Source organism: Cibotium barometz, chromosome 32 (genome assembly GCF_041138505.1).
Source record: "Cibotium barometz isolate CiBa-2024 chromosome 32, ASM4113850v1, whole genome shotgun sequence".
In the NCBI taxonomy this organism is placed as follows: Eukaryota; Viridiplantae; Streptophyta; class Polypodiopsida; order Cyatheales; family Cibotiaceae; genus Cibotium; species Cibotium barometz.
Window position 1 is genome coordinate 8,449,939 of NC_141077.1, and position 26,372 is coordinate 8,476,310.

General features: G+C 45.1%; 1 protein-coding gene across 2 annotated transcripts in view; it reads left to right on the forward strand.

Moving 5' to 3' along the window:
- The first annotated feature begins 1,397 nt into the window (after positions 1-1,397).
- LOC147619778 (mitogen-activated protein kinase 4b-like) overlaps positions 1,398-26,372 on the forward strand; it is a 132,025-nt gene continuing 107,050 nt past the window's right edge. The window contains exon 1 of one of the 2 annotated variants that reach the window (XM_086825618.1): positions 1,398-1,921. In XM_086825618.1, coding sequence (XP_086681744.1) covers positions 1,758-1,921 — 164 coding nt within the window. In that variant the 5' untranslated portion in view covers positions 1,398-1,757. The remainder of the gene's footprint in view (positions 1,922-26,372) is intronic. The other variant, XM_086825617.1, reaches the window with a different exon arrangement.

Here is a 26,372-nt window from a genome sequence, read left to right on the forward strand (position 1 = left end):
AGTTGGCCACACCCTCGATCTCTCCGTCGATGTGTGTTGGTTGGCCTCTCCACAGCGTTCGCACTACTGCCCTATGGACTTGCAGCTGTGTGTAGGGCTCTGTCTTCATCTTTCTTCCTTGGCGACTAGAGCTAGTAAACTCGTATGTAATACACACACACAAACTCCAGCAAATTTATGTGTCTTTGTTTAGGCCATAAAGGAACACACACATAGTCTATTCGAGAGAGAAAAAAGAACAAAAACATGCTTTCCTCCCCCAAAAATGCTTCCTTCTTTGTTTTCTGTGTAAACCTTATCCACACACAAGAAGAAAAAATACGATGAGATTGGAACCATTCAACCATGGCAATCTTATCTCATTTTTTGGGGTAAGGTCACATGCAAAGTGATTCATGAGAGTCGAACACGACTCTAATACCAATGTTGCATTGCCCATAGGAATCCATCATCACCACCAAGATGAGGGAGGAGATGAGGGCTCTTGTTCACGACCCATCCTTAGAGGAGTGTGGATAAGCATCCACATGCCAGGCTTATGTAATGGCATACTTGCCCACACTTGCTCAACTGCTCGCAGGCCTATGATCCGAGCGCATCACCCCTGAACTTCTAACACCCTCATTAATCGCACTTCAGTGATCGGCCTCCATGTTCAATCGACCCCTATATAGCCAGTTACAAGCTACGAGAGAGAGAGAGAGAGAGAGAGAGAGAGAGAGAGAGAGAGAGAGAGAGAGAGAGAGAGAGAGAGTCTTCTTATTCTTCCTTCTTTTGTAAATCTTGTTAAAATAAAAGTGAAACCTTGTAGCACAAGGCTGAAGCTATGAGTAATGCGAAGTTGAAATGTATTTTACTAAGTATTTTACTACACTTAAGGAGAGCTTATTTTTGCTAATATTATCCACACTATACTACTAGGAACTATCACATAGGGCTCGACCATGAATGGAAGCTCCTCGTGTTTCCTTGCTCGAGCGTGACATGGAGAAGAAATGCATGGGTCATTAACTAGTTTAAATAAAAATTGCACCACATGTTTCCCCACTTGAGCGTGAGATGGCGAGAAATCCATGGGTCATTAACTAGTTTAAATAAAAATCATCCAACTGTCCTCTCAATATGACACATTTGATAAAGGAAAAAAGTTTGAAATTAATGTCTATTTAAGCCAATGTATCTAAATAAACAACAAATTAATACCTACATGTCCTTCATATGTAGGGTTCAGTTTTTTTCACCCTTCCATGTGAAAGGCAATTTTTTTCATATAGCACTTCAAGAGCGATACTTGACTCTTTCTCATACTTCTTTAGGAGGTCAAAATGCAGGGTCATTAACTAGTTTAAATCTCACGAGTCCACCTAAGGCAGGACCAAAAAGTTAGTCAATGCACGTGTGCCGAGATGCTTTGCGCACATGTTTTGACCAGTTCTACAGCTCAACTCAGCGAGCCAGCCCAGGGCCAGGGTATTTCTGCTTTCACCGTAGCGGAGCAATCAGATCTTACGCAGCTGAACGCGACATCGTTGCAGAGGGGGCTTTGTTACTGGGATTCGCAGAGAAGAAAGCTCTTCGGTTTTGTTCGCTAGGGTTTGCAGAGGAAAGGGGTTTTCAGACGCTAGGGTTTTTCCTTTGTTTGCAGGACTAGGGTTTCTGGTTGTGAGGTTGCAGAGATCACAGAAATGGCCAGGGTTTGAGTGGCGACTTACCACACAGGAGCTTGCTTTCTGTCCTGTTCATTTGTGGGCTGCATCATGGATGCCTCTTCAAATGCTCCTGCAGGAGGTCACATTCAGGGCATGCCTACCCACGGAGGACAGTATATCCAGTACAACATCTTTGGCAACCTCTTTGAAGTTTCCGCCAAGTATGTGCCACCCATTCGTCCCATTGGCCGCGGGGCCTATGGCATTGTCTGGTAAGTGAGTCTTTTGAGTGCACTAATTGTATTTGTTTCCCCCCCCCCCCCCCCCGCCCCCCCTCCCCCCCCCGAGGATGGGGGTGGGAGATAGAAAGGGGTTTGTTTGTTCAGCTAGACTTACTCTACGTTGAGAGAGAGAGAGAGAGAGAGAGAGAGAGGGGTGATGGCACCCATGCACTAAATACAAAATCATGTAAAAAGTGTGGTACACATGGTGTGCACCGTGCACAAGCCATGTGTGTGTGTTTTTTGATTGGGAGAAGGCAGGGGGCGACCTGAGTCATGGCTGAACAGGTGGTCTTGATGCAGGTGAGCAAGTAAGAGCTTATAGCTGCCACATGTTAAGGGAAGTAGTGGAAAGTCTTTCGAATTTTATCAATGTCATTCCTGGGGTACATTCAAAAGTTGGAGAATGAGTGTTGAAAGGTGGAGTCTCAAGGGAAAGTGAGTGGACCAGTACTTGAGACTTTCATTATGAATTTGGTTTTAAACCCCTCACATTTGATCAAGCATTGGTGTCACCACAGGAGTATTAGCCCATTGTAGCTCAGTACGTCAAGTGAAGCTACCTTCTATTAAACAGAACTCCCCAACAGATCCAGAAGATTCCCCTCAAGGCAAGAAAGAAGATAGAGTAGCAATGCCACAGACTTGACTTGTATCTCTGAAAGAGATTGAAGAGGAACTCTGAAACCGATCCCGTCAAGTGGGAATAGACTCCGTTGGACACCCACAAGGGTAATAGCACAACTTAATATCACAATTTGAAATGGACAACTTAATAACAACTGAAAATTGAAATGAAATAGATGGACACCAGCACTGGGGCCGGAACGGGCCGACCCCCCCCTCAATATATGATATATTATTGGGAGTATTTAACAAATACAATGCTCCATGGGTTCAATGAACCAGATGATGTCCATGTACAAATGAATACAGTACCAAACAAGAGGCTCGAAGTAGATGTTCGAAGGAGGGCGACCACTTGAGTGGTCCAATCTCTATGGTCCTGTGCCTTCACTGGAATCCGCGGAGAGCGCCCCACTGGTGTTCCAGGACCACGCACAAACAGGCGCTCCGGTACTAACGCCTAGCTCTCTCGATCTCGGCACCTTTGGACCGTGGTTCTCCAAAAGCTTGGACTACCCGGCACCGAACGGGTGTTAGCGGTAGAGAGAATCCTTTATCAGATTTACAACAAAGTTCTTTACTTAAATCTGAATTCACTTACTTGTAGCTCGCAGATGAAAGACCAATACCCGAGGTGTCTGTGTGCAGCTACTAGTGGTGGACTCCAAGACACAGCAGCCTGTCGAGGAGGATGAGGAGTAGCTGCCTGTGGAGAAGGTGTAGCCACCTGAAGAAGGGAGATGCGGCCTATGGAAGGGAGACGCAACCGCCTGCAAAGGAGCACAGCCGCCTGCTCTGTGGAGGAGGAGGAGGCATAGCTGCCTGCAAGGGGAGGATGAGGAGAGCAGCCGCCTTTGGAGAGGTAACGCCTGGCTGTAGGAGCATAGCCGCCAGCTGAAGAGGAGAAGGTGGTGTAGCCTAAAGAGGCGTAGAGCAGCAGCCGCCTGCTATGATGCTGAAATCGCCTGGCTGCAGCCTGTGCAGCCTGCAGTGTAGAGAGCAGCCCGCTGGAGAACAAGCGCAGGCACCTGCAGAAGGTACAGCCGCCTGTATGGGAGGAGGAGCAGCCGCTATGCAGAGGAGGCAGCCGCCTGTTGGAGAGGAAAGGGAAGAGCCGCTATGCAGAGGAGGCAGCCGCCTGCTGGAGAGGAAAGGGAATGCCTGGCTGCAGCCTGCGCCACTTGCAGTGTAGAGGGCAGCTTGCTGGACAGAGGGAGCCGCCGTCTGCTGAGGTGGTGGAGATGGCGCAGCTTGAAGAGGAGGAAACGATCGCCGGTTCTGTCCTTCCACGAGTGGGGTGGTCGCTCTCCTTTGTAGAGATTGGAGAGGAGTTACACGACCACAGCCCACGTTTGCATGGGGGCGGCCAGCTTCATGGTGTGGTGTGGGTAGGTGACCATGCACCCACCCCCACACACTTAAGGGACTAAGTGTGGCTCCCCACCTTGGCCCATATGTGGGTGCCCCTAATGGGTGCCCACTTTTAAATGAAATGTGAACTTATAACCTTATAAAGTGAAAGGTTAGAAATAAAACTATTAAACCAACAAGTGCAATACACTTACCACCTGTTCACACGCAAGAAAACTCGTCAGAAGACAGCAAACTTCACGACTCACTGGCAGGCGTCCCCGCTCAGTAAGTGACACGTCAAGCAGGCAAACACAAGGATACAAGTCATGCGAAAATAGTTTCAAACATGCAAAACATGAATGCATGTGTAAATAGTATCATGGACATATCTCCCGTTCATGGAACAAGTACAAAACATCTGTCGGGCACAAGAATGGCACGACATAAAACACAAATCCTGGTCTTCCTATGGAGTGACAGTCCCCTTCCATGGCGTGACAATCCCATGGATAGAACACAGTCGAGGTCATACACGGGTGGCACCAGTTTGGCTCCCGTCCAGACGACACCATTCTGCTAACACACGGGTGGCACCAGTCTGGCTCCCGTCCATGTTAAGCAAAAATACTCCCTTCACATGAGACACCGGCCTGGCCTCAAGTGAACGAGACACAAAACTGGAGATGGACCAAATGGTCGGCCAATTGGTGACATCCCCCCGGGCTTCTAAAGAGTTGTCCTCAACTGAAAAGCCTCAAGATATGCTTGCAACAACTATGGGTAGTCAACAAAATAATCCTCATTTACCCACTTTGCATCGATAGGCAAATAATTTTTGAACTTCACAAGGTATCTCCTGGAAAGCTTTCCTGTAGGTAGCTTTCTCTCCTTGTGAAAGACAATCTGTTCTGGCTGGAGGATCTCCTCAAGCTCATCAATCTCTGGCGGATCTTCTGTGACAGGCTCGTCAGGATCTGGCCCCACATATTTCCGAAAAAGACTCACATGAAATGCGTTGTGAATCTTCCAGTGACTAGGTAAAGCAAGCCTGTATGACACTTCATTGATCTTTTGAATCACCTTAAAGGGTCCATAATAGCGAGGAGAAAGCTTAGGATATGATCCTTCTCGTCTTGGCCTCTTCCGAAGCCTAGCCTTCTCAAATTTCAGCAAAACCCAATCACCTTCTTTGACTTGCATGTCCCTTCTATGCTTGTCAGTAGCCATTTTATGCTTATCTTGTGACCTTGCAATGGATGTCCGCACCTGAGCAAAGGCTACATCCAAGTCACGAACATATTCATCAGCTGCAAAAATCTCATCCTTTGTACGAAGGATGGGTGGCAAAACCACTCTGCCATAAATAATCTCAAACGGGGCCTTTCCCGTGGAGGCATGGATCGTATTATTGTAGGCAAACTCAACAAGTGGAAGATACTTCTCCCATGCAGTCTTTTGATCTGCCACATAACACTTCAACAAATCCAACACGGCTGAATTTGCAGCTTCACTTTGGCCATTCGTTTGGGGATGATAAGTTGATGAAAACTCAAGTTTAGTACCCATGTTATCAAGTAAAGCCCTCCAAAAGAGGTTGGTAGTCCTGGGATCTCTATCCCCAACAATGGATTTAGGCATACCATGATGCTTGAAGATATTAGCAAGAAAAAGCTTTACCATATGATCAACTTTAATGGTTTTCTTGACGGGCAAGAAATGAGCTTGCTTGCTAAACCTGTCCACAATGGTCCAAATAGCATCATTCCCATGCTGGGATCTAGGCAAGTCCATAATAAAATCCATAGTAATACTTTCCCAAGGTTGCGAGGGAATAGGCAATGGCTGAAGCAAACCTGGAGGTTTTTGCTTGTCAAATTTCACCTTTTGGCAAGTAATACATGCACATACATAAGCCTCAATGTCTTTACGCATGCTTGGCCAAAAGAAATCTCTCTCAATCATGCGTGTAGTGGGCATGATACCTCTATGACCAGCATGAGGTGGAGTGTGACATTCCTCCAAAACCTTTGGACGCAAATCCTTCACCACACATAGGCAATTATCCTTCATAAGATAACCCTCGTTGATAACATAAGAGGCATGTGAATGACCAGCCATGAAATCAGTCCATATATGGCAAAAATCAGCATCCAAATGATACAAATCTCGCATAGCAGATAAGTCTCCATGAGAGGCCACTGAGACTGCAGCTACATAAGGCCTCCTGGATAATGCATCTGCCACCACATTTTTCTTTCCTGGAGTATGCACAATCTGAAAATGAAACATGGAAAGAAAGTTTGCCATTCTCATCTGCTTCTCCGAAAGCTTTGTTTGAGATAGAAAATATCTCAAGCTTTGATGATCTGTCTTGACTACAAATTCAGCTCCAAGAAGATAATGTTTCCATATCTTTAAAGCATGAATTACAGCCAAGAGCTCTTTCTCATAGATATCCATATGAAGCTCAGTATCATGCAAACGACGGCTCTCATGTGCAATTGCATGCCCTTCTTGATTTAGGACAGCCCCTATACAATCGCCACAAGCATCACATTCTACTACGAATGATCTTTGCAAGTCAGGAACAATCAATACAGGTCCTCATATGATAGCATGCTTGAGCTGCAAGAAAGCATCCTGTTCTTTTGAAGTCCATTTGAAAGTGGTTTTCTTCTTAGTGAGATCATGTAAAGGAGTGGCTATCATAGCAAAATGCCTTATGAAACGCCTATAATATGAACATAATCCCAAAAAACTACGTACTTGATATACGTTTTGCAATTCTGGCCAATTCCGAATGGTCTCTATCTTTGCAGGATCCATTGTTACTCCATCCTTGGATACAATGTGACCAAGATAATGTATCTCTGAAAGGAAGAACTCACTTTTCTTGGCATTAATGAAAAGTTTATGCTTCCGCAACTCTTCGAACACTGTGACCAAATGAGTTCTATGTTCCTGCTCATTCTTGGAGAAAACCAAGATATCATCAAAGAATACTCCTGTAAATTTGCGATGGGGTCGGAATATCCTATCCATCATACGATTAAATGTGGCAGGAGCATTGGTGAGACCAAAGGGCATTACAAAAATTCATATAATCCAAAGGCTGTCCTGAATGCTGTTTTATGGACATCTTGTGGCACCACTGGTATTTGGTGATAACCACTCTTCAAATCAAGACGGCTGAAACAAGCCGAACCATCAAGCTTATCCAAAATGTCATCAATACGCGGAATTGGGAATCTGTTCTTGATGGTAAGCTTATTTAAAGCTCTATAGTCCACACACATGCGGAATGAGCCGTCTTTCTTTTAGACAAGAAGCACATGAGAGCAATAAGGTGAGGAACTAGGCTGAACCAAACCTTTCTCTAAAAGCTCATTTACCTGCTTCATGATCTCTTCTTGTTGTGCGGCACTCACTCGGTATGCGGGTTTGTTAGGTGGAGAACTACCTGGCACAAGATCTATGCGATGATCTTCGGGCCTTTGGGGAGGTAATTCACCTGGCAGTGCATCAGCAAAACAGTCGTTGAATGCATGAAGAAAATTCAGCCTATCATTAGTCATAGCATCCACATTTTGATGACTTGGTACAATGCTATCACGAACAAAAACCAAGTACGCAGAAAGATTTTTTTTCATTGCTTTATTAATTTGGATGTGAGATACAAGTGGGATGGAATCCCCTTCTTTGCCAGCATCAATGAAATGCATGCGGCCTCTATGCATAAAAGAAATCATGTTGGTCTTGTACTCTTTGCGGGGCTCAAGCCTATGATGCCATGGCTTGCCGAGCAATACATCACATCCATTTAGTGGTGCAACTAAGAAATGTTCATTATCAAGGTAGCCCTGGATATGTATGCGCAACTTTCCTATCAATGGGGTAACCTGCACCTCTGTACCAACAAAAGCAGCTTCGGCTTCAATTTGAGGTCCCATGTTCTCAACCTCGATGCTCAAGGCAGCTGCCATTTGTATGGAGATGAAGTTATCGGTTGCACAGTCATCAAACATGAATAAGGCGGGCTGATCCTTGATTTGACCCCAAGCCTTGCATACCATCCGCTCTTTTGCATCATGATTTGTGTTTCCCTGCACATTGGGAACTGCATGTACATTAGCCTTGGTCTGCTTGTCCTCATGCTTTGGTTTGCGGTCAGGGCATTGTCAAAACATGTGCTCTTTGCTGCCACAAGAAAAACATTTTTCCTCCTTGGCATATTGCTCTCTTTGCTCCGGGGTCAAGCCAAATTTGTTCTTCTTTGGACCCTGATCTTTAGATGAGGTATTTTCAGCTTTACCTCCCTTGTGGGTCTCCCGGAAGTTCTTTTTAGGTGGCTGTCCACCTGCTGCAGATTTGGGACAGCCTTGTCTTTCCCCTTTGAAATGGACAACTTAATAACAACTGAAAATTGAAATGAAATAGATGGACACCAGCACTGGGGCCAGAACGGGCCGACCCCCCCCTCAATATATGATATATTATTGGGAGTATTTAACAAATACAATGCTCCATGGGTTCAATGAACCAGATGATGTCCATGTACAAATGAATACAGTACCAAACAAGAGGCTCGAAGTAGATGTTCGAAGTAGGGCGACCACTTGAGTGGTCCAGTCTCTACGGTCCTGTGCCTTCACTGGAATCCGCGGAGAGTGCCCCACTGGTGTTCCAGGACAACGCACAAAAGGCGCTCCCGTACTAACACCTGGCTCTCCCGATCTCGGCACCTTTGGACCGTGGTTCTCCAAAAGCTTGGACTACCCGGCACTGAACGGGTGTTAGCGGTAGAGAGAATCCTTTATCAAATTTACAACAAAGTTCTTTACTTAAATCTGAATTCACTTACTTGTAGCTCGCAGATGAAAGACCAATACCGGAGGTGTCTGTGTGCAGCTACTAGTGGTGGACTCCAAGACACAGCAGCCTGTTGAGGAGGATGAGGAGTAGCTGCCTGTGGAGAAGGTGTAGCCACTTGAAGAAGGGAGATGCCGCCTATGGAAGGGAGACGCAACCGCCTGCAAAGGAGCACAGCCGCTTGCTGTGGAGGAGGCGGCGGCGTAGCTGCCTGCAAGGGGAGGATGAGGAGAGCAGCCGCCTTTGGAGAGGTAACGCCTGGCTGTAGGAGCACAGCCGCCAGCTGAAGAGGAGAAGGTGGCGTAACCTAAAGAGGCGTGGAGGAGCAGCCGCCTGCTGTGATGCTGAAATCGCCTGGCTGCAGCTTGTGCCGCCTGCAGTGTACAGAGCAGCCCGCTGGAGAACAAGCGCAGGCACCTGCAGAAGGTAAAGCCGCCTGTATGGGAGGTGGAGTAGCCGCTATGCAGAGGAGGCAGCCGCCTGCTGGAGAGGAAAGGGAACAGCCGCTATGCAGAGGAGGCAGCTGCTGGAGAGGAAAGGGAACGCCTGGCTGCAGCTTGCGCCACTTGCAGTGTAGAGGGCAGCCTGCTGGTGAACAAGCGCAACCTACTGGACAGAGGGAGCCGGCGTCTGTTGAGGTGGTGGAGATGGCGCAGCCTGAAGAGGAGGAAACGATCGCCGGTTTTGTCCTTCCACGAGTGGGGTGGTCGCTCTCCTTTGTAGAGATTGGAGAGGAGTTACACGACCACAGCTGGCCGGCTCCCCACGTTTGCATGGGGGCGGCCAGCTTCATGGTGTGGTGTGGGTAGGTGACCATGCACCCACCCCCACACACTTAAGGGGCTAAGTGTGGCTCCCCACCTTGGCCCATATGTGGGTGCCCCTAATGGGTGCCCACTTTTAAATGAAATGTGAACTTATAACCTTATAAAATGAAAGGTTAGAAATAAAACTATTAAACCAACAAGTGCAATACACTTACCACCTGTTCACACGCAAGAAAACTCGTCAGAAGACAGAGCAAGAATGCATGTGTAAATAGTATCATGGACATATCTCCCGTTCATGGAACAAGTACAAAACATCTGTCGGGCACAAAAATGGCACGACATAAAACATAAATCCTGGTCTTCCTATGGAGTGACAGTCCCATAGGTAAAACACAGTTCCAGGCACGAGCCTCCCTATGGAGTGACAATCCCATAGGCAAGACACGGCACAAATACTGGCCCTTCCATGGCGTGACAATCCCATGGATAGAACACAGTCCAGGTCATACACGGGTGGCACCAGTCTGGCTCCCGTCCATACGACACCATCCTGCTAACACACGGGTGGCACCAGTCTGGTTCCCGTCCATGTTAAGCAAAAATACTGGTCCCTTCACATGAGACACCGGCCTGGCCTCAAGTGAACGAGACACAAAACTGGAGATGGACCAAATGGTCGGCCAATTGGTGACAAACTCCCCCAAACCTCACAGTAGCACTTTGGTTCCACAGCAGTTGACGAGCACATTAGGCTTAGATGAGGTGTGCATATCTCAGCAGCAATGTGCAACAGAAGGCAATAACAAACAACCAAGATCTAGCCCAAACGAACCAGTGTAGGAGGAGCACATTGTGGGCTTGCAATCCAGCAAAGAATACCGGTTGATTTTGAATGAGAAGATTGATGGTGCTCAGTTTTCGGTTTGGTTTGCATTGAGATCACTCGAGGTGTTGATATTTCTCAAATTAGTGAAGGAAATGTCGAATGAGTGGCATTGGGACTGAGTGCTGGTTTTGTGCTATTAAATATTTCTGTGTCTACTTATCATCTAAAATATTTAGTGCTTAATTGATTTATGCCAAGGTAATCACTTTGGCAAGATTGTGCACCCTAACATTGAAATTCAATGGGTAGGCAATGCATTGCATTGAAGGGGCAGCTACCCTTCCATGTACTAACAACCATCCGAGTGCCTCCTCCACATCTTTAGTTACCGCGACTTAATCTGGTGCCTCCATCTCCATCAATCTCTCTCACCATTTCAATTTTCCGCATCTCCTACCAGTCATCTCCACCCCCCCTCTCTCCGTGTCAGTACATTTGTCAACCATCACCACCCATCTCTCTACCATTTCATTTTTCCACATCTCTCGCCAAGTTTCGCCATCATTTGCCTCTTGTGTTCCTTTTATCATCAAACCCTATGTTGCATACTCCACTTGCTCAACTTCCTCTAAGTATTGGCACACTTTTGAGCAGTAGAAATAAAGGAAGAGAGAAGTATGCTTAAAAAAAAAGGAGTTGTTTACACACACATACCCACACACAGATGGGCCCTCCCTCCACCTCCGTACATGTTGGATATGTGGTGATGGAGGAGGAGCGTAATTTGTTGGTTCTATGGTTCATTGGTTCTATTGTGAAAGTAGGTGTGGAACTCTCTAGAATGGGCAAAAAGTTGTGGTGGTCAGTTGGTAATTTGGGGCTGCATGCTTTATTTGGACCACTCATTTGCGTGGTGTATGGAGCTCGCTGGATCTATAAAAGTTGTATCTAGTTTATGCTAATCCAGCTTGATTATTTGTGTGAGTCAGATGCGTCATTTTGCTTAATTTGTTATGTCTCTTTTAGTCTTTAATTAGTAGCCTTAATCATGTTCAGCAGCTAAGCTTTGATCCACTATGGAATTCATCATGGTATCAGAGCCGAGGGATTAGCTCAGGATTTGATTAGCTTCTCTTCTCTTGCCTCCTCTTCTGAGTATCAATGAATAATAATTAGTATTTTAGCTTTTCTCTATTCTAGCTTATCATCATTAGTTTTTAAAGTTATCCTCTCTAATGAAATATTTGTCTACTTGCTAGAGAGAGAAAAGTTCATTCAGAAAAGAGAGAGAGAGAGAGAGAGAGAGAGAGAGAGAGAGAGAGAGAGAGAAATGAAATGAAATGATGTATTAACGTCCTCAAAAGGCCAAAATGACCTATGAGACCAAAAAGGTTACAACAATTGGTGGATCTGATACAATGTCTGTGTAAGCAAAGCTAAAACAACTAAACAACTAACTGAAACTGAAACAACAACTAGAGAGAGAACTGTGTACATCATTTTGAGATTTCCTAATCACTATCTAATATGAGCTTTATGCAACCTTGCAAAACAAAGCACTTTGAGATTTCCTAATCACTATCTAATATGAGCTCTATGCAATTGCAAGGGCTAAACAAAGCACTTTCTCAGTCGGACAACTTTTGAGTGCTCTCTGTTCAAGCAACACAACTGGAAGCTCGTGTTCACCACAATCATTAATAACATCTGAGTAGCAGAAGGAGAGAGACGACCGTAGTTTGCGACAGACCTCTAGCAGCTTGGGACTATTACCTTGCAAGCTCTGGCCCCATGTATCCTTAACGAGCTTCATAGATCTGATTTCATCAGCAAACTCCAACAAATGTGTATACAGCAATACTGTTTGGCACTAGTATACTTGGACCATTATCTTGTGGTACATATTCTAGAACCTCTGCTGATACACGGAGGCAAAACTCCGGCCATTGTCTCTAAGAAATCTGTGTAATGTGAAGCCACACCCACTAGCACATCCTCCTAGGGTGAAGACAAATCTGATGATATGTCCTCCTCTGGTGCCTCCATGACATCAGACACTGAGGAGACTTCACCCAATGCAAATGGCAGGTGAGAAGAGTCCTCGTGTACTAGCTCCGAAACTAAAGCAACCGTCACTGAGGCCAAAGATTCTCCACGTAGCACAGACATCAAGTGTGAAGACTCTCCCTTAGAAACTTGGTTGAATACTCCCTCGGTTTGTGCCTGTTGCCTATGCAATGAAGCACCCTTGGTGTGTGTTCAACCCAAGAATTGAAGAAAGCTGGGATGCACACGCATACATCTCCCTCACACTCATCCTCTGGTTTGAAGAAGCCGCCTCCTCGGATTGCTCCTCCAAGGTCCTCGGACAATCCTTTACAATGTGCTCGGTGGAGTCACAATTGAAACATTGACTGGGCAATTGCTTGGTTTGGAACTTCTCCTGAGAGAGTCGTGTCTGCGACTCACCCCCACTAGAACTGTTGCTATCCTCCATGGCTTGAACAATTCTATCTTTAGGAATCTCCTTGCCCTTTTGCTTCTGGACTTTATGTGGAACTATCCTACGTCTTGAGGGTCGTAGCAAGACAAACTATGTCCGAGAGCTCACGAGGCCGATGTGCACAAATATCTACGTGCAAGGGCGGTTTTAAACCATCCACAAAGCACTCAACTTGCTCCGACTGTCATATGTTTCGTGGGAGCATGAGTAGAAGCTTTGAGAAACGTGAGGTATTCGGTTACCTACTCATCTTGCTTTTGGGCAAAGCGCTCCCATTGCCGCTTTAGCTCATGGTAATACTAATAGTCAATAGGAATAAACTGCTTCAAGACCACTTCGAGGCAATCATTGCAACAAGTTGCGGAGTGGTGCCTAAGGTGGTCTTCCCACCACAAGAGGGTGGCACCTGTCAAAGTTGAACCCAACAAATGGAGCTGAAAAACATCGGAACCACTTGCTGCCGCCAATGTCCAGTCATCTTGCGGGTCCAGTCGGTGACAACTTTTCCGTCCATAATCTTGTTGAACTTGGAAGCTTTAGAAGCCTTTCCTCACGAGGCATGCAGAAAAGAACTCTGCAAAGTGGTAGTTGAGCAGGTGAAGGCGAGCGGGAATTGTTGGAGAATCCGGTGGAGAGGGACTCCGCAAAGGAGACCAACTAGGACGCAAATGATGTCTCCCATGTGGACTTTGTGGAGGTGTAGAATGATGATGATTTGAATGATGGCTATGGACTGCCAAATGCAAGGACGCGGAAGACTGGACGCTGGCTCAACCATACGCTGACCCAATAGCATTGTAGAAGACTCTATGAAGCCACTTATGCAAGTCTAGATCTGCCGAGGATATGCACATATGCTGGCTGAAAATGAGATGAACTTCTGTGCTGCCTAGGGGATGAAGCGCGGGGTGCTTGACGGCTGATTTGTATGCTTTAGAAAAACCCGAAGGCTTTTAGGCACACATGCTCACTATCTGCTTGATGAACTTCTGTGAAATGAGATGATTTATCTCAGATGATTTATCAAGTGATGAAGGGCTACTTATATAGGCAATATATGCTGCTGGTCGGTGGTCTATCTACTGCTGTCGACCTGTTTTTAATGCCCACGACTGATAAAAATAAGCATTTAATGCTGCACCTAGTTCACACGTGTGATGCACTTCTTCTATTGCTGGCTGACTGCTGTTAGGCGATGCCCATGCTGGCCGACTGCAGTTATGTGATGCCCATGCTGCTCTAGACTGCCAAACACAAGGACAGAGAAGACCAGACGCTGGCTGAACCATATGCTGACCTGATAGCATTGTAGAAGGCTCTATGAAGCCACTTATGCAAGTTCAGATCTGCCAAGGATATACTGGCTGATGAGAGGATCTTCTATGCTGCCTAGGGGATGAGGCACGGGGTGCTTGAAGGTTGATTTGTATGCTCTAGGAAAATCCGAAGGCTTTTAGGCACACATGATCACTATTGTCTGAAAATGGCATTTTGTCCGGCCCTAAAAAGGGTATTTATCGGGATTTTTCGATATATTAGAATTTTTCCATCCTTTTTGTGTCTTGCTGCTGGCCGACAGCCACTGGCCTGGCCGACCAGCAGTCCCCTTGACTATATATAGCATTGCCTCTTCATTCAGTCTTTTGAACCACTTCATAGACATATCCGGTACCACATCATCTATTTGCTGGTGGCTGCTGCTGCCGGCGCCTGCCCTACATCAGTACATCTTCTTTGTTGACATGACAGCATATCTGCAGCGTTTTCCTTCAGTAGCATACCTAGGGACAGCAGCCCACACTCTGCTACATATCATCAGCGTTTCTTATCGGTTCATGGGACTGCAGCCCTCTCTGCTACACACAGCACATCAGCATTTTTATCTTCAGTTCATGGGACAGCAGCCCACTCTTTGCTACATAGTGCCCACTCTTTGCTACATAGTACCACACCTCAGCGTTTTATCATCAGTACATACCTTGAGACAGCAGCCCACTCTTTGCTACAGTTTATCATGGTTTTTCTTCTACCTTGGGACAGCAGCCCACTCTCTACTCACCATCTCACCACACTCAGGACATCTCACACCACTCGGGACGGCAGCCCTCTCTGCTCCTCTCCATCCCTCTGGAATTGCAGCACCCTTGCACCACTTACACCACTTGGGACGGCAGCCCTTTCTGCTGCTCACCACCCCTCAGGTATTGTAGCAGCCTTGACACTAGAGCTTGCACCACTCGGGACGGCAGCCCTCTTTGCTCTTCATCACCATTCAGGTACAGCAGCACCCTTGTCACCAGAGTATGCATCATCATCGACATCATCATCACTTCACCTTCCGCTGCCCACTACCACCTCAGGGTGCCTCTGCATCCACCGACGTGAGCCTTCGACACCGACCACCTCACGGAGTGCCTTTGCCTCACATCGACGCGAGCCTTCGTTACCGACATAGTTTTTTCCATACGGGACCATACGGCAAACGCATACGTGTACGGAAGTATGATTGGAGTATGGTTTAGCCCCTGGGGCTGAACCATACGTGACCCTAATTTCCATGAAAAAAGACAAGAAAATATACAATTTAATTTGCACACATTTAAACTTCAGAGACACTTTAGTACTTCCAAATTCCAATTTCCAAGTTCAAACTTCCAAGTTCCAACTGGTTACTGATGTTCAAAGTTCAAAGTTCAACTTCAAAGTTCAAACAGTTCAACATGAATTTTGAAATAGTAGCTACAGCCTACTAGCTACAACAAAAATATGAAACTTCAAAGAAATAGCTACAGGGCCCAGGCTACAGCCTAGGTCCTAGGGCCCACACCAAAACATCAATGATCAAACACCAAAATGCATCACAAATGATGACTCATAAAGTAGCTGCAGCCTGCCCAGTGCCCACTGCCCAGTGCCACTGGCTAGCATGTTCAAGTCTCAGGCTGCAGCCTGTATGTCACACACATGATGCATCCTCATCATCCACATACTGAAGGCTGGTCATCCTCATCCTCATCAATGCCAGCAACTTCCTCTTCCTCCTCATCCTCATCCTCCTCATCCTCAGCAGAGTCTTCACTAACATCCTCGGTTGCCTCTTCGCCATGGGACTCGAAAGGAGTGGAGCTACTTGAAGCTGCAGCACCACCCATCCTTCCTACAACAAAAGGAGCTGTAATCTCCTCGTCTCCCTCTGTAGTCTCCTGCAAAGCAAGCAGCCTGTCATCATCCTTCTCCTTGTTGATCATTTCCAAGGTAATCTGTATCAAAAAATCCCCTTTCCTTGATTTTGGAGATGAGACGCAAATTAGTGTGGATGTACACTAATTTCTCCGTATTCTTAGGAAGCAACTTGTTTCTTCTTTTGGTATGGATAAGAGAGAATGTGCTCCAATTCCTCTCACAAGGAGAAGCACATGTGCCCTGCGAGAGCACTCGAAGAGCCAATTGCTGCAATTTTGGTGTGTGTGCCCCAAATGTCTCCCACCATTTCACCCCTTGATGCTGTTAGAAATAATGAAATCAATCTAGGTGCACATTTGTGCACAAGGACATTTATTTAGATGATGAACAAAGTAAGTACCAAACATTAAGGTACAAATAATGATGTAACCAAAGGACATGTATATTTTTAATTTTATTAACATGAATAAAGGGGGCTGATCGTGGGATTCACCACGCCCCCTCCATTCTCACATTTCTCTCTCTCTTCCTTCTCTCTCACGTGTGATCCTAATGCACATTTCAGCACCCATTTCTTGCACATTTTCATGGTATCAGAGCAAATCGTGTAGAGGAGAAGAAGGGGAGTCTAGAGACAGCATATTCGTGGGAATTGGAGAGCCTTGATGCAATCGATTTCTGCCCAGGAGAGACCAGCAATGAATTAGAGGGTTAAAAACCCTAATTCAAGCCCATAGGATGCCCAGTGAAGAGGCGATTTGAACCAGCCTGCACCAGAGAAGAGGGGCGACCAGATTTGATGCAGAAAAATGGAGAAATCAGCCCCATAAAGAGGCGATTTCATGAAGGCCTGCTTGGAGATGATTCAGCCCTCAAAAATCTGCAAATCAGCCCCAAAAACAATGCCAATTTCTCAATTGAAGGTATGAAAAATCTAAAATTAGGGTTTCAGCCCTGTTTTGTCTTCCAAAATTGATGGAAAACTTGCCCAAATCGGGGCAAATGAATGATTAATTGATGGCCCTATCAATGGGTTTCCAAAACATGGAGAATGTTGAGGCAAATGATGCCCAAGTTGCTGTCCAAGAGAAGATTGCTGCTCCAGCCATGCCTATGTTGACAAATTGGTCAATTAATTGCTGATTTTTCAAGGCAAGAGGAGGCACTTCAACTAGAAAGTGTCCATTGAATGAATTCTTGAAGATGGGACCTGATTTTAGGTCAAAGATGGAAGCAATGTGCTGCTGTCCACAATCCATGTGCTTGTGCAAGACAAGCATCTTGAAGGTTTGAAGAATTTTGCATGTAAAAGAATGCCCGGGAAGAGGACCAATGGCATGCATGACCAGCAATGAAGAAGGCATGAAAGTGTAGAAGATTTACAGCCCAAAAGACCAGCCAAAGACCTCTAAATTGAGGATTTGAAGACCCCAAAACAGCAAGGTATTTGCTGTGTGTTTGAAGTGCATTTTTGGGGTGATTATTCTAATTTGTTGCTTGCTGAAATTCAGTAAAAATGGCGGACAGCAAGGTTGATTTTGTGCTCCCAGAAAGTGGAAAGCTTGATGGCAAAAACTATCCAATTTGGAAGTTTAAGATGAAGAATCTCTTGAAGTTGAAAGACTTGTGGGAGATTGTAGAAGGCAAAGATGGGAGACCTGATGTGATGAAGCCAGTTATGGTGCCTAGTATGACACCTCAAGAGAAAAGGGCTGAGGACAAAAGGTATGAAGATGAACTTGAAGTTCAAGCAAAATTTGATAAAAGGGCTCAACAAGCTCTTTGTTATATCAACATGAATGTGAAGGACAGCATCATTCCTCAAATAAGTGGTGCTACAACTCCAGATGAAGCATGGACAATCCTTCAAACTCTCTTTGAATCGGTAAATACAACAAGGTTGTTGTTTCTTAAACAAAAGTTGCATGCTTTTAAGAAGGAACCAAATGAGCAAATCACTGCTTATTTGACTCGTTTGAAGGATATCACTGACCAATTGCTCTCAGTGGATGAAGTGGTAACAGATGTGGATATGGTAAGCATAGCCATGAATGGGCTTACCATGAATGAAAGCAATTCACCATGGCAACACTTGGTGACTTCACTTATGGTGAGGGAGACTACTCCTAGCTTTGAGGAGTTGAGTGCTCTCTTGTTACAAGAAGAGTTAAGAAGACAAGGAAGCGGAATGAAGAGTTCCAAGAATAAAGATGACGCATTCACCGTGAGAGGAAGACCATGGCGTGGCCGTGGAAGAGGTGGATGGAATCGGAATAATGAAAGGCAAAATCAGGGCAGCCATGAAGAAGGGGGAGATTCAAACTCCTCCTATCAAGAAAGAAGGCCATTTACCCCTCGAGGAAGAGGAGGATATAGAGGCAACTTTCGTGGAAGAGGACACAGCTCCTATACTTCAAGAAGAGGCCCGTGTTACTATTGTGGAAAAGATGGTCATGTGGAGAGTGAATGTCGCATAAAACAGCATGCACAACAAACAAGAGGGAGAGGCAGAGGCTTCTCAAATTGGCAAAGGCAAAATAGCAACAACTTTGTGGGTGAAGGAAATCAGAATGATGAAAGAAAAAGCAAGGATGAGTTTTTGTTGATGGCTGGTCATACAAATCAGTCCCACTATCGTGGGGAATGGTATGTTGATTCGGGTGCCACGGCTCATATGACCGGCAATGGTGATTGGTTTTCTCAATATGTTGATGAAGAAGGCAGTAATAAAGTAGTTTTGGGTGATGATTCCACTCAAAACATTCAAGGATATGGCGACATACCTATCAAGCTCAAAAATGGTGAGATTGGTACTCTCAAAAATGTCTTATGGATTCCTAATTTGGCAAGAAATTTGCTTTCTGTGGGCTGCATAACAGATCAGCACATGAGTGTTGAGTTTTTCAAGGAGTACTTCATCATTAAAGACCTCAAGAATGAGGGAAAAGAAGTTGCTCGTGGCATACGAAGCAATGACAGGCTGTACAAGCTCATTACAATGTGTGACCAGCAAGTATTGATGTCTCAAACAGAGCAAACCTCTCAGCTTTGGCATAGGAGGTATGGTCATCTAAATATGAAAGCACTTAAGTATTTATTTGACAATGGCTTGGTCACAGGAATTCCAAAGATTGGTGAGATTCCGGGTATATGTGAGCCTTGTGCCTTGGGCAAGCATGCAAGGACTCCATTTCCAAAAGCAAGCTCATGGAGAGCAACTCATATTCTTGAATTGATACATTGTGATTTATGGGGACCGGCTCAAGTGAATTCACTTGGTGGATCACGTTATTTTATGTCTCTTATTGATGATTATTCACGCAAGTGCTGGCTGTACTTTCTCACAAGTAAGAGTGAAACTCTTGATGTGTTCAAGCAATGGAAATCTCATGTGGGAAATGAAACCGGTATGAAAGTGAAGACCCTCCGCACAGACAGAGGAGGTGAGTTTATGTCAAATGAGTTTGATTTGTTATGCAATGAAAGTGGTATGTTTCATCAACTTACTACAGCTTATAGCCCTCAACAAAATGGAGTAGCGGAAAGAAAGAACCGAACTGTGGTGGAAGGAGCAAGATGTATGCTCAAAGATTCAGGATTGGGACGTAAGTTTTGGGCAGAGGCTGTTCACACAGCCATGTATTTGCAAAATAGATCTCCAACAAAAGCACTTGATGGTATGACTCCAGAGGAAGTTTATTATGGTAAGAAACCAAATGTGTCTCATCTTCGTGTGTTTGGATGCTTGGCATATGCTCATGTGCACAAGCAAAACAGGCAGAAATTGGATGATAAATCAATTAAGTGTATCTTTATTGGATATGCAACATGTTCAAAGGCTTATAAACTTTATGATCCTGTGAGTCAGAAAGTTCTACTCACACGAGATGTATTGTTTGATGAGACAAAGAATAGTGCTGATTTTCATTTGGTGGAAGAGGATGAAGATCCTCTTATCTTCTTTGAGGTTAATGAAGAGACAGGAGACATGAAAGATGAAGGATTCAAGGCTGTCCAAAACAGACCAGCAGGTATGAATGATGGTATTCAGCCTCCAGATGTGCATGAATCAGCCCCAAACAGTCCACATGTAGTTCCCATGGAAGATGTTGATGCAGACAATTCACAAAGTGTGAAGAAATTGCCTAGATGGTACATTAAAACCATTGAAGATGGTAGTACTTTGGAATCAGCTGAAAGTAGCAATGATGGGCTGCGGAGATCACAAAGAATCAAAGACAAAGGTATGACTCATGTGAACTTTGCTTTGATGGCAAAAGTTCTTTCTAATGATGAACCCACTTCATTTTCTGAAGCAATAAAAAACAGCAAATGGAAAGAAGCAATGGAAGAAGAATACTCTTCTATTATGAAGAATAACACTTGGACTCTTGTTGAGTTACCTCATGGGAAGCAGACCATTGGTACTAAGTGGGTTTACAGGATAAAGTACAAGGCAGATGGAACCTTGGACAAGTACAAGGCAAGGCTAGTTGCAAAAGGTTATGTGCAACAAGAAGGAATTGATTATGAGGAGACATTTGCTCCAGTTGCAAAGATGACAACCATACGATTGGTTTTGGCGGTGGCTACTCATCATGGGTGGTCTGTCGCACAAATGGATGTCAAGTCTGCATTTCTCAATGGCATCCTTGAAGAGGAGGTGTATGTGCAACAGCCACAAGGCTTTGAAATCAAAGGCAAGGAAAAGCTTGTGTGCAAGCTTAAAAAGGCGTTATATGGCTTAAAGCAAGCTCCCAGGGCATGGTACTCAAGAATTGATGAGTATCTTACAAAGAATGGCTTTATGAGGAGTAAGAATGACTCCAACTTGTATATCTTTCATGAAAATGCAGATTTATTGTTGATTATTGTCTATGTGGATGATTTGGTAATCACAGGAAGCAGTGCCTCAGTGATTGAGCGCATAAAGAGGAGTTTGTCAATTGAATTTGACATGAAGGATTTGGGACAGCTTCATTACTGTCTTGGTATTGAAGTTTGGAGGCAGGAAAATAGTATGTTCCTGACCCAATCCAAGTATGTGAAAGATGTACTTGAAAAATTTGAAATGGCAGATTCAAAAGTAATGCATACCCCCATGGAATTGAATGAAAAGCTAACCTCACGTGGAGATGAAAAGAAAGTGGATGGCACAGGTTATAGAAAGCTGATTGGCAGTCTTATTTATGCTACTATCACGAGGCCAGATATTTCATATGCTGTGAGTGCTCTAAGTCAGTATATGGCTGATCCAAAGGAAAGCCACATGAAGGCAGCAAAGCGGTTATTGAGATATATGAAGAGTACTTATAATTATGGTCTCGAATATGTTGCATCTTGTGATTTATTGCTGGCTGGTTATTGTGATGCTGATTGGGCCAGCAGTATTGATGACAGAAGATCTACTTCAGGATTTTGTTTCTCACTTGGTTCCGGAGTTATTTCATGGAAAAGTAAGAAGCAGCCTACGGTTGCTTTATCCTCAACAGAAGCTGAATATATTGCAGCAAAGAGTGCCGTTTGTGAAGCAGTATGGCTGAGATCTTTATTGGCTGAAATACATCATGTACAGGCAAATGCAACAGTGATTTATTGTGATAATCAAAGCTGTATTCAGATTGCCAAGAATCCAGTATTCCATGCAAGGACAAAGCATATTGAAATCCATTATCATTTTGTTCGTGAGAAGATGCAAGCAAAGGAGATAGAGCTTGTTTATTGCTCTACTGAAGATCAAGCAGCAGACATGCTTACTAAAGCATTGTTAGAGATAAGTTGGAAAGATTTAGAAATATGATGAATGTAAAAGAAAATAGATTGATCATTAAGGGGGAGTGTTAGAAATAATGAAATCAATCTAGGTGCACATTTGTGCACAAGGACATTTATTTAGATGATGAACAAAGTAAGTACCAAACATTAAGGTACAAATAATGATGTAACCAAAGGACATGTATATTTTTAATTTTATTAACATGAATAAAGGGGGCTGATCGTGGGATTCACCACGCCCCCTCCATTCTCACATTTCTCTCTCTCTTCCTTCTCTCTCACGTGTGATCCTAATGCACATTTCAGCACCCATTTCTTGCACATTTTCAGATGCATCCTCTTTTGATCCTTTGCAATGGCACGAGCAAATGTGCCTGCCATTGACTTATAAATATCCAGCTCATCACATAATATGCCCTGCTTTTCAACATCAAACTTTGTGAATCGCTCCATAACATCCATCAGCCCATCATGTACCTCCTTGTCAGAATCAGGATTTTTCTCTCTCCAAATAGGATGGAGAACAAAAGCAGCTGCATGCAATGGAGAGTGCATCATATCCCACCTATTAACACACAAGGCTTTGATGTCTGCCAACTTAGAGGACTCAATCCCTTCTACACTTTGTATCTTCTCCACCATTCGATCAGTAAGCTCATACACAAGCCCCATGGTGGCCCCTTCCCTGTCAGCAAGGCGAAGGATCTTCAAAATAGGTGCACAAATCTTCACAATGACCCTAGCATCCTGCCAAAATGAAGAGCCCAAAACAATAGAAGACACCTCTTGTGCTTTCACAGTGCGTGACACCTTCTTCCTGCAATATTCATCACTGACAAGCATGCGGCGCAATCCATTGTATACCCTCTCATCCAACAAGTTTGCTAACATGATAAACATGTAGGCAAACCGAGTCTGTGCAGGTTTCACCAATTCCTTTTTGCTGAAAATCCTATACAATGCCAACACAGTGTGCTTCCGTGTAACAAATGTCACAACCTTAGTGGCATGTGCCAACACTGGCTTCACCCATGCAAGCTGTCCAATGTCCTCAAATAGGAGGTCAAGGCAATGGCATGTACACCTAGTGTAGAAAATATGGGGCCACTCTTGCTCCACTAATTCTCCTGCTCGCACACAATTAGAGGCATTGTCCATACATACCTGCACCACATTATCAGGGCCAACAACTTGAATTGCACCCTTCAATATCTCAAAAATGTACTCCCCTGACTTGTACTGCCCACTTGTATCCACTGCCTTCAAAAACACAGAGCCATATATGCATGACACCATCACATTGATGATAGGCCGACGTCGAGTGTCAGACCAACCATCACACACAATGCTGCAACCATATTTTTTCCACTTCTCTTGAAGGTCTAGCAACTCCTGCTCTATGCAAACCACTTCATTATTTAACTCCGTAGTACGCAAAGCTCTGTATGTTGGAGGCTTAAAGGTAGGTCCAACTTTCCCAATCGCCTGAACCATGTCCAAAAAATAAGGACTCCTCACCTTCCAATGAGGAATGTCCTCTGCAAAGAAAAAACGACGGAGAGCAATGTATGCATCTTTTCTTGCCTGTGACTCCCATGCTGCAGCCAAAGCTCCCTTGGACACCTTTTGTTTATTTTGCAAAGGCTGACCTGATGATGCACTTGCACTTGCAGCCCCCAAATCAACAAATTCTGCCCCCTCTGCATCAATATTTACATAACTAGCAGCCCCCAAATCAGCCACCTTTGCATCAACCATTGCTTTCAAATCAATCACCTCCGCCTTTGCATGCAACCTTCGGCAAGCATCTCTGACATTTTGGGGTGGATTGGTACACTTGTCAACCCCCAAGCCTGACAACCCAAGCATGTGCGCCCTTATACGGAGCGGTCCTCCATCCCATTGATGCGGGCAATACTTGCATTTGCATGTGTATTGTCCTTTTCCCAAGGGCTTGACTGCGTCCACAAACTCCCATTCAGCTCCACGCTTTCTTCCCATTTGGGCTAGTGAAGATTGTGGTCTGGAGTCCTGGACTCTGTATGCACAAAGAGAGGACAATTGAGTCAAGAAACAAATCAACTTCGATAGAAATTATAGAATATGAAGGCTGAAATCATGAACATTGAAATGTAGAGAACTTGAAAGTTGAAAGTTGAGGGAGACACAGTCACACAGACAGAGAATTCTCTGTAGAGTCCCGAGACATAGTTTGGGAGCTTTGGGCAAGTGAAGAGAGCAAAATTCAGGCCCAGGGACCAGCCCTCGTGCGTGGGAGTTGTGGTTGCAACTTGCAACGTGCAAGGAGCTGCGTTTCAATGCACGTCTCCTTCAACTTCCAAGCCTTCAGCTTTGGTGATTGCCCATGGGAAGGATGATGAGAGGGCCAGCCACCAACACGCACTTGCCTGAAGAATGAGGACTTGGATAGTAGGACCGTAGGAGGTGGAGGCTGTGGCTGCAGCCTGCAAGGCTGCAACTTCAATCGTCGAGAGCGGCACCTTTGTCGAGAAGCGCACCCACAGATGACAGCGACACGACGTACGACTCCAGCCAGAATTGTTTAACACAACTTTATCGGGCACGCCGTTTTCCCCCCCAAAAAAGGCCACGTCTGAAACTGTTTTCCATACGCGTATGATATCCAACGTATCATACGTCTGGAATCTTCAATCGGATGTGTCCGGTTCCAACTATGGTTACCGACTGTGCCTCAGCTTTGACATCCCCTTTGCTTTTGCAGTGGTCTACTACTTAAGAGTCACCTCACATCGGAGGGCTCTTGTACATATGTTCACTCACCATTATATATATTCTCACTAACCTATTTATGCTATGTTGTTTTGCTCTGATCTCTCGTACATCTGGTCCTTTCGTCCTTTTGCCCTCACATGGTATTAGAGCTATCGTGAGCAAAGGGATTGAAGACCTCGAGAGCACACACCAGATGTTGATTCTCCAAACTCTGATCCGGACCACACAGGGAATGGGCCGAGTGGAGAGTCCCGTTCAAGATCTTACTTTGGGAGACGATCAACCCATCTACATCACCTCACCTTCACCACCTTTTCCATCATGATCGCCCTCTCCGACCTTTTCAGACTTTGCTTCTAGGGGGGATACATTCCTTTTACCAGTGTGTCAGTGTGGGACCCTGGCATCCTTCATCTTCTCTCATCTTCTCTCATGGTCCCCTTTTTGGCATGAGAGGGGGTGTCTGAAGGCATTTTGTCTAGCCCTAGAAAGGGGATTTATTTGGATTTTTCTGGATATATTAGATTTTTTTCATTCTTTTTGTATCTTGTCGCTGGCCGACAACCTCTGGCGTGGCTAACCAACAGTCCCCTTTATATGTAGCATTGCCTCTTCATTTAGTCTTTTGTACCACTTCATAGATATATCCTGTACCACATCATCTATCTGCTATTGGATGTTGCTACCGGCGCTTGCCCTACATAAGTACTTCTTCTTCGTTGATAGCATATCTACAGTGTTTTCCTTCAGCAGCATACCTTGGGACAGCAGCCCACACTTTGCTACATATCATCAGCGTCTCTTATCAGTTCATGGGACAACAACCCTCTTTGCTACAGCACATAAACCTTTTTATCTTCAGTACATGGGACATCAGCCCACTCTCTGCTACACAGTACAACACCTCAACGTTTTATCATTACATACCTTGAGACAGCAGCCCACTCTCTGCTACAGTTTATCATCGTTTTTCTTCTACCTTGGGACAGCAGCCCACTCTCTGCTCACCATCTCACACCACTTTGCTCCTCTTCCTCCCTCAAGTATCGCAGCACCCTTGTCACTAGAGCTTGCACCACTTCCACCCCTCGGGACGGTAGCCCTCTTTGCTCCTCTTCCTCCCTCAAGTATTGCAGCACCCTTGTCACCAGAGCTTGCACCACTTCCACCCCTCGGGACGGCAGCCCTCTTTGCTCCTCACCACCCCTCAGGAATTGCAGCACCCTTGTCACCAAGCTTACACTGCTCGGGATGGTAGCCCTCTTTGCTCTTCATCACCATTCAGGTAAAGCAACACCCTTGTCACTAGAGTCCTGCATCATCATTGACATCATCATCACTTCACCTTCCGCTGCCCAGTAACACCTCAGAGTGCCTCTGCATCCACCGACGCGAGCCTTTGACACCAACCACCTCATGGAGTGCCTTTGCCTCACATCGACGCGAGCCTTCGTTACAGACTGTGCTTCAGCTCTGACATCGTCTTTGCTTCTGGCATTTTGCACTGGTCTACTACACAGAGTCACCTCACACCAGAGGGCTCTTGTACATATGTTCACTCACCATTATATATAGACTCACTCACCTATTTCATGCCGTGTTGTTTTACTCTGATCTCTCGAACATCTAGTCCTTTCGTCCTTTTGCCCTGACAACTATCTGCTTGATTAACTTCTGTGAAATGAGATGATTTATGCAAGTGATGAAGGGCTACTTATATAGGCAATATATGCTGCTAGTTGGTGGTCTATATGTAGCATGCGCTAAGCTCTTACCGTGTGA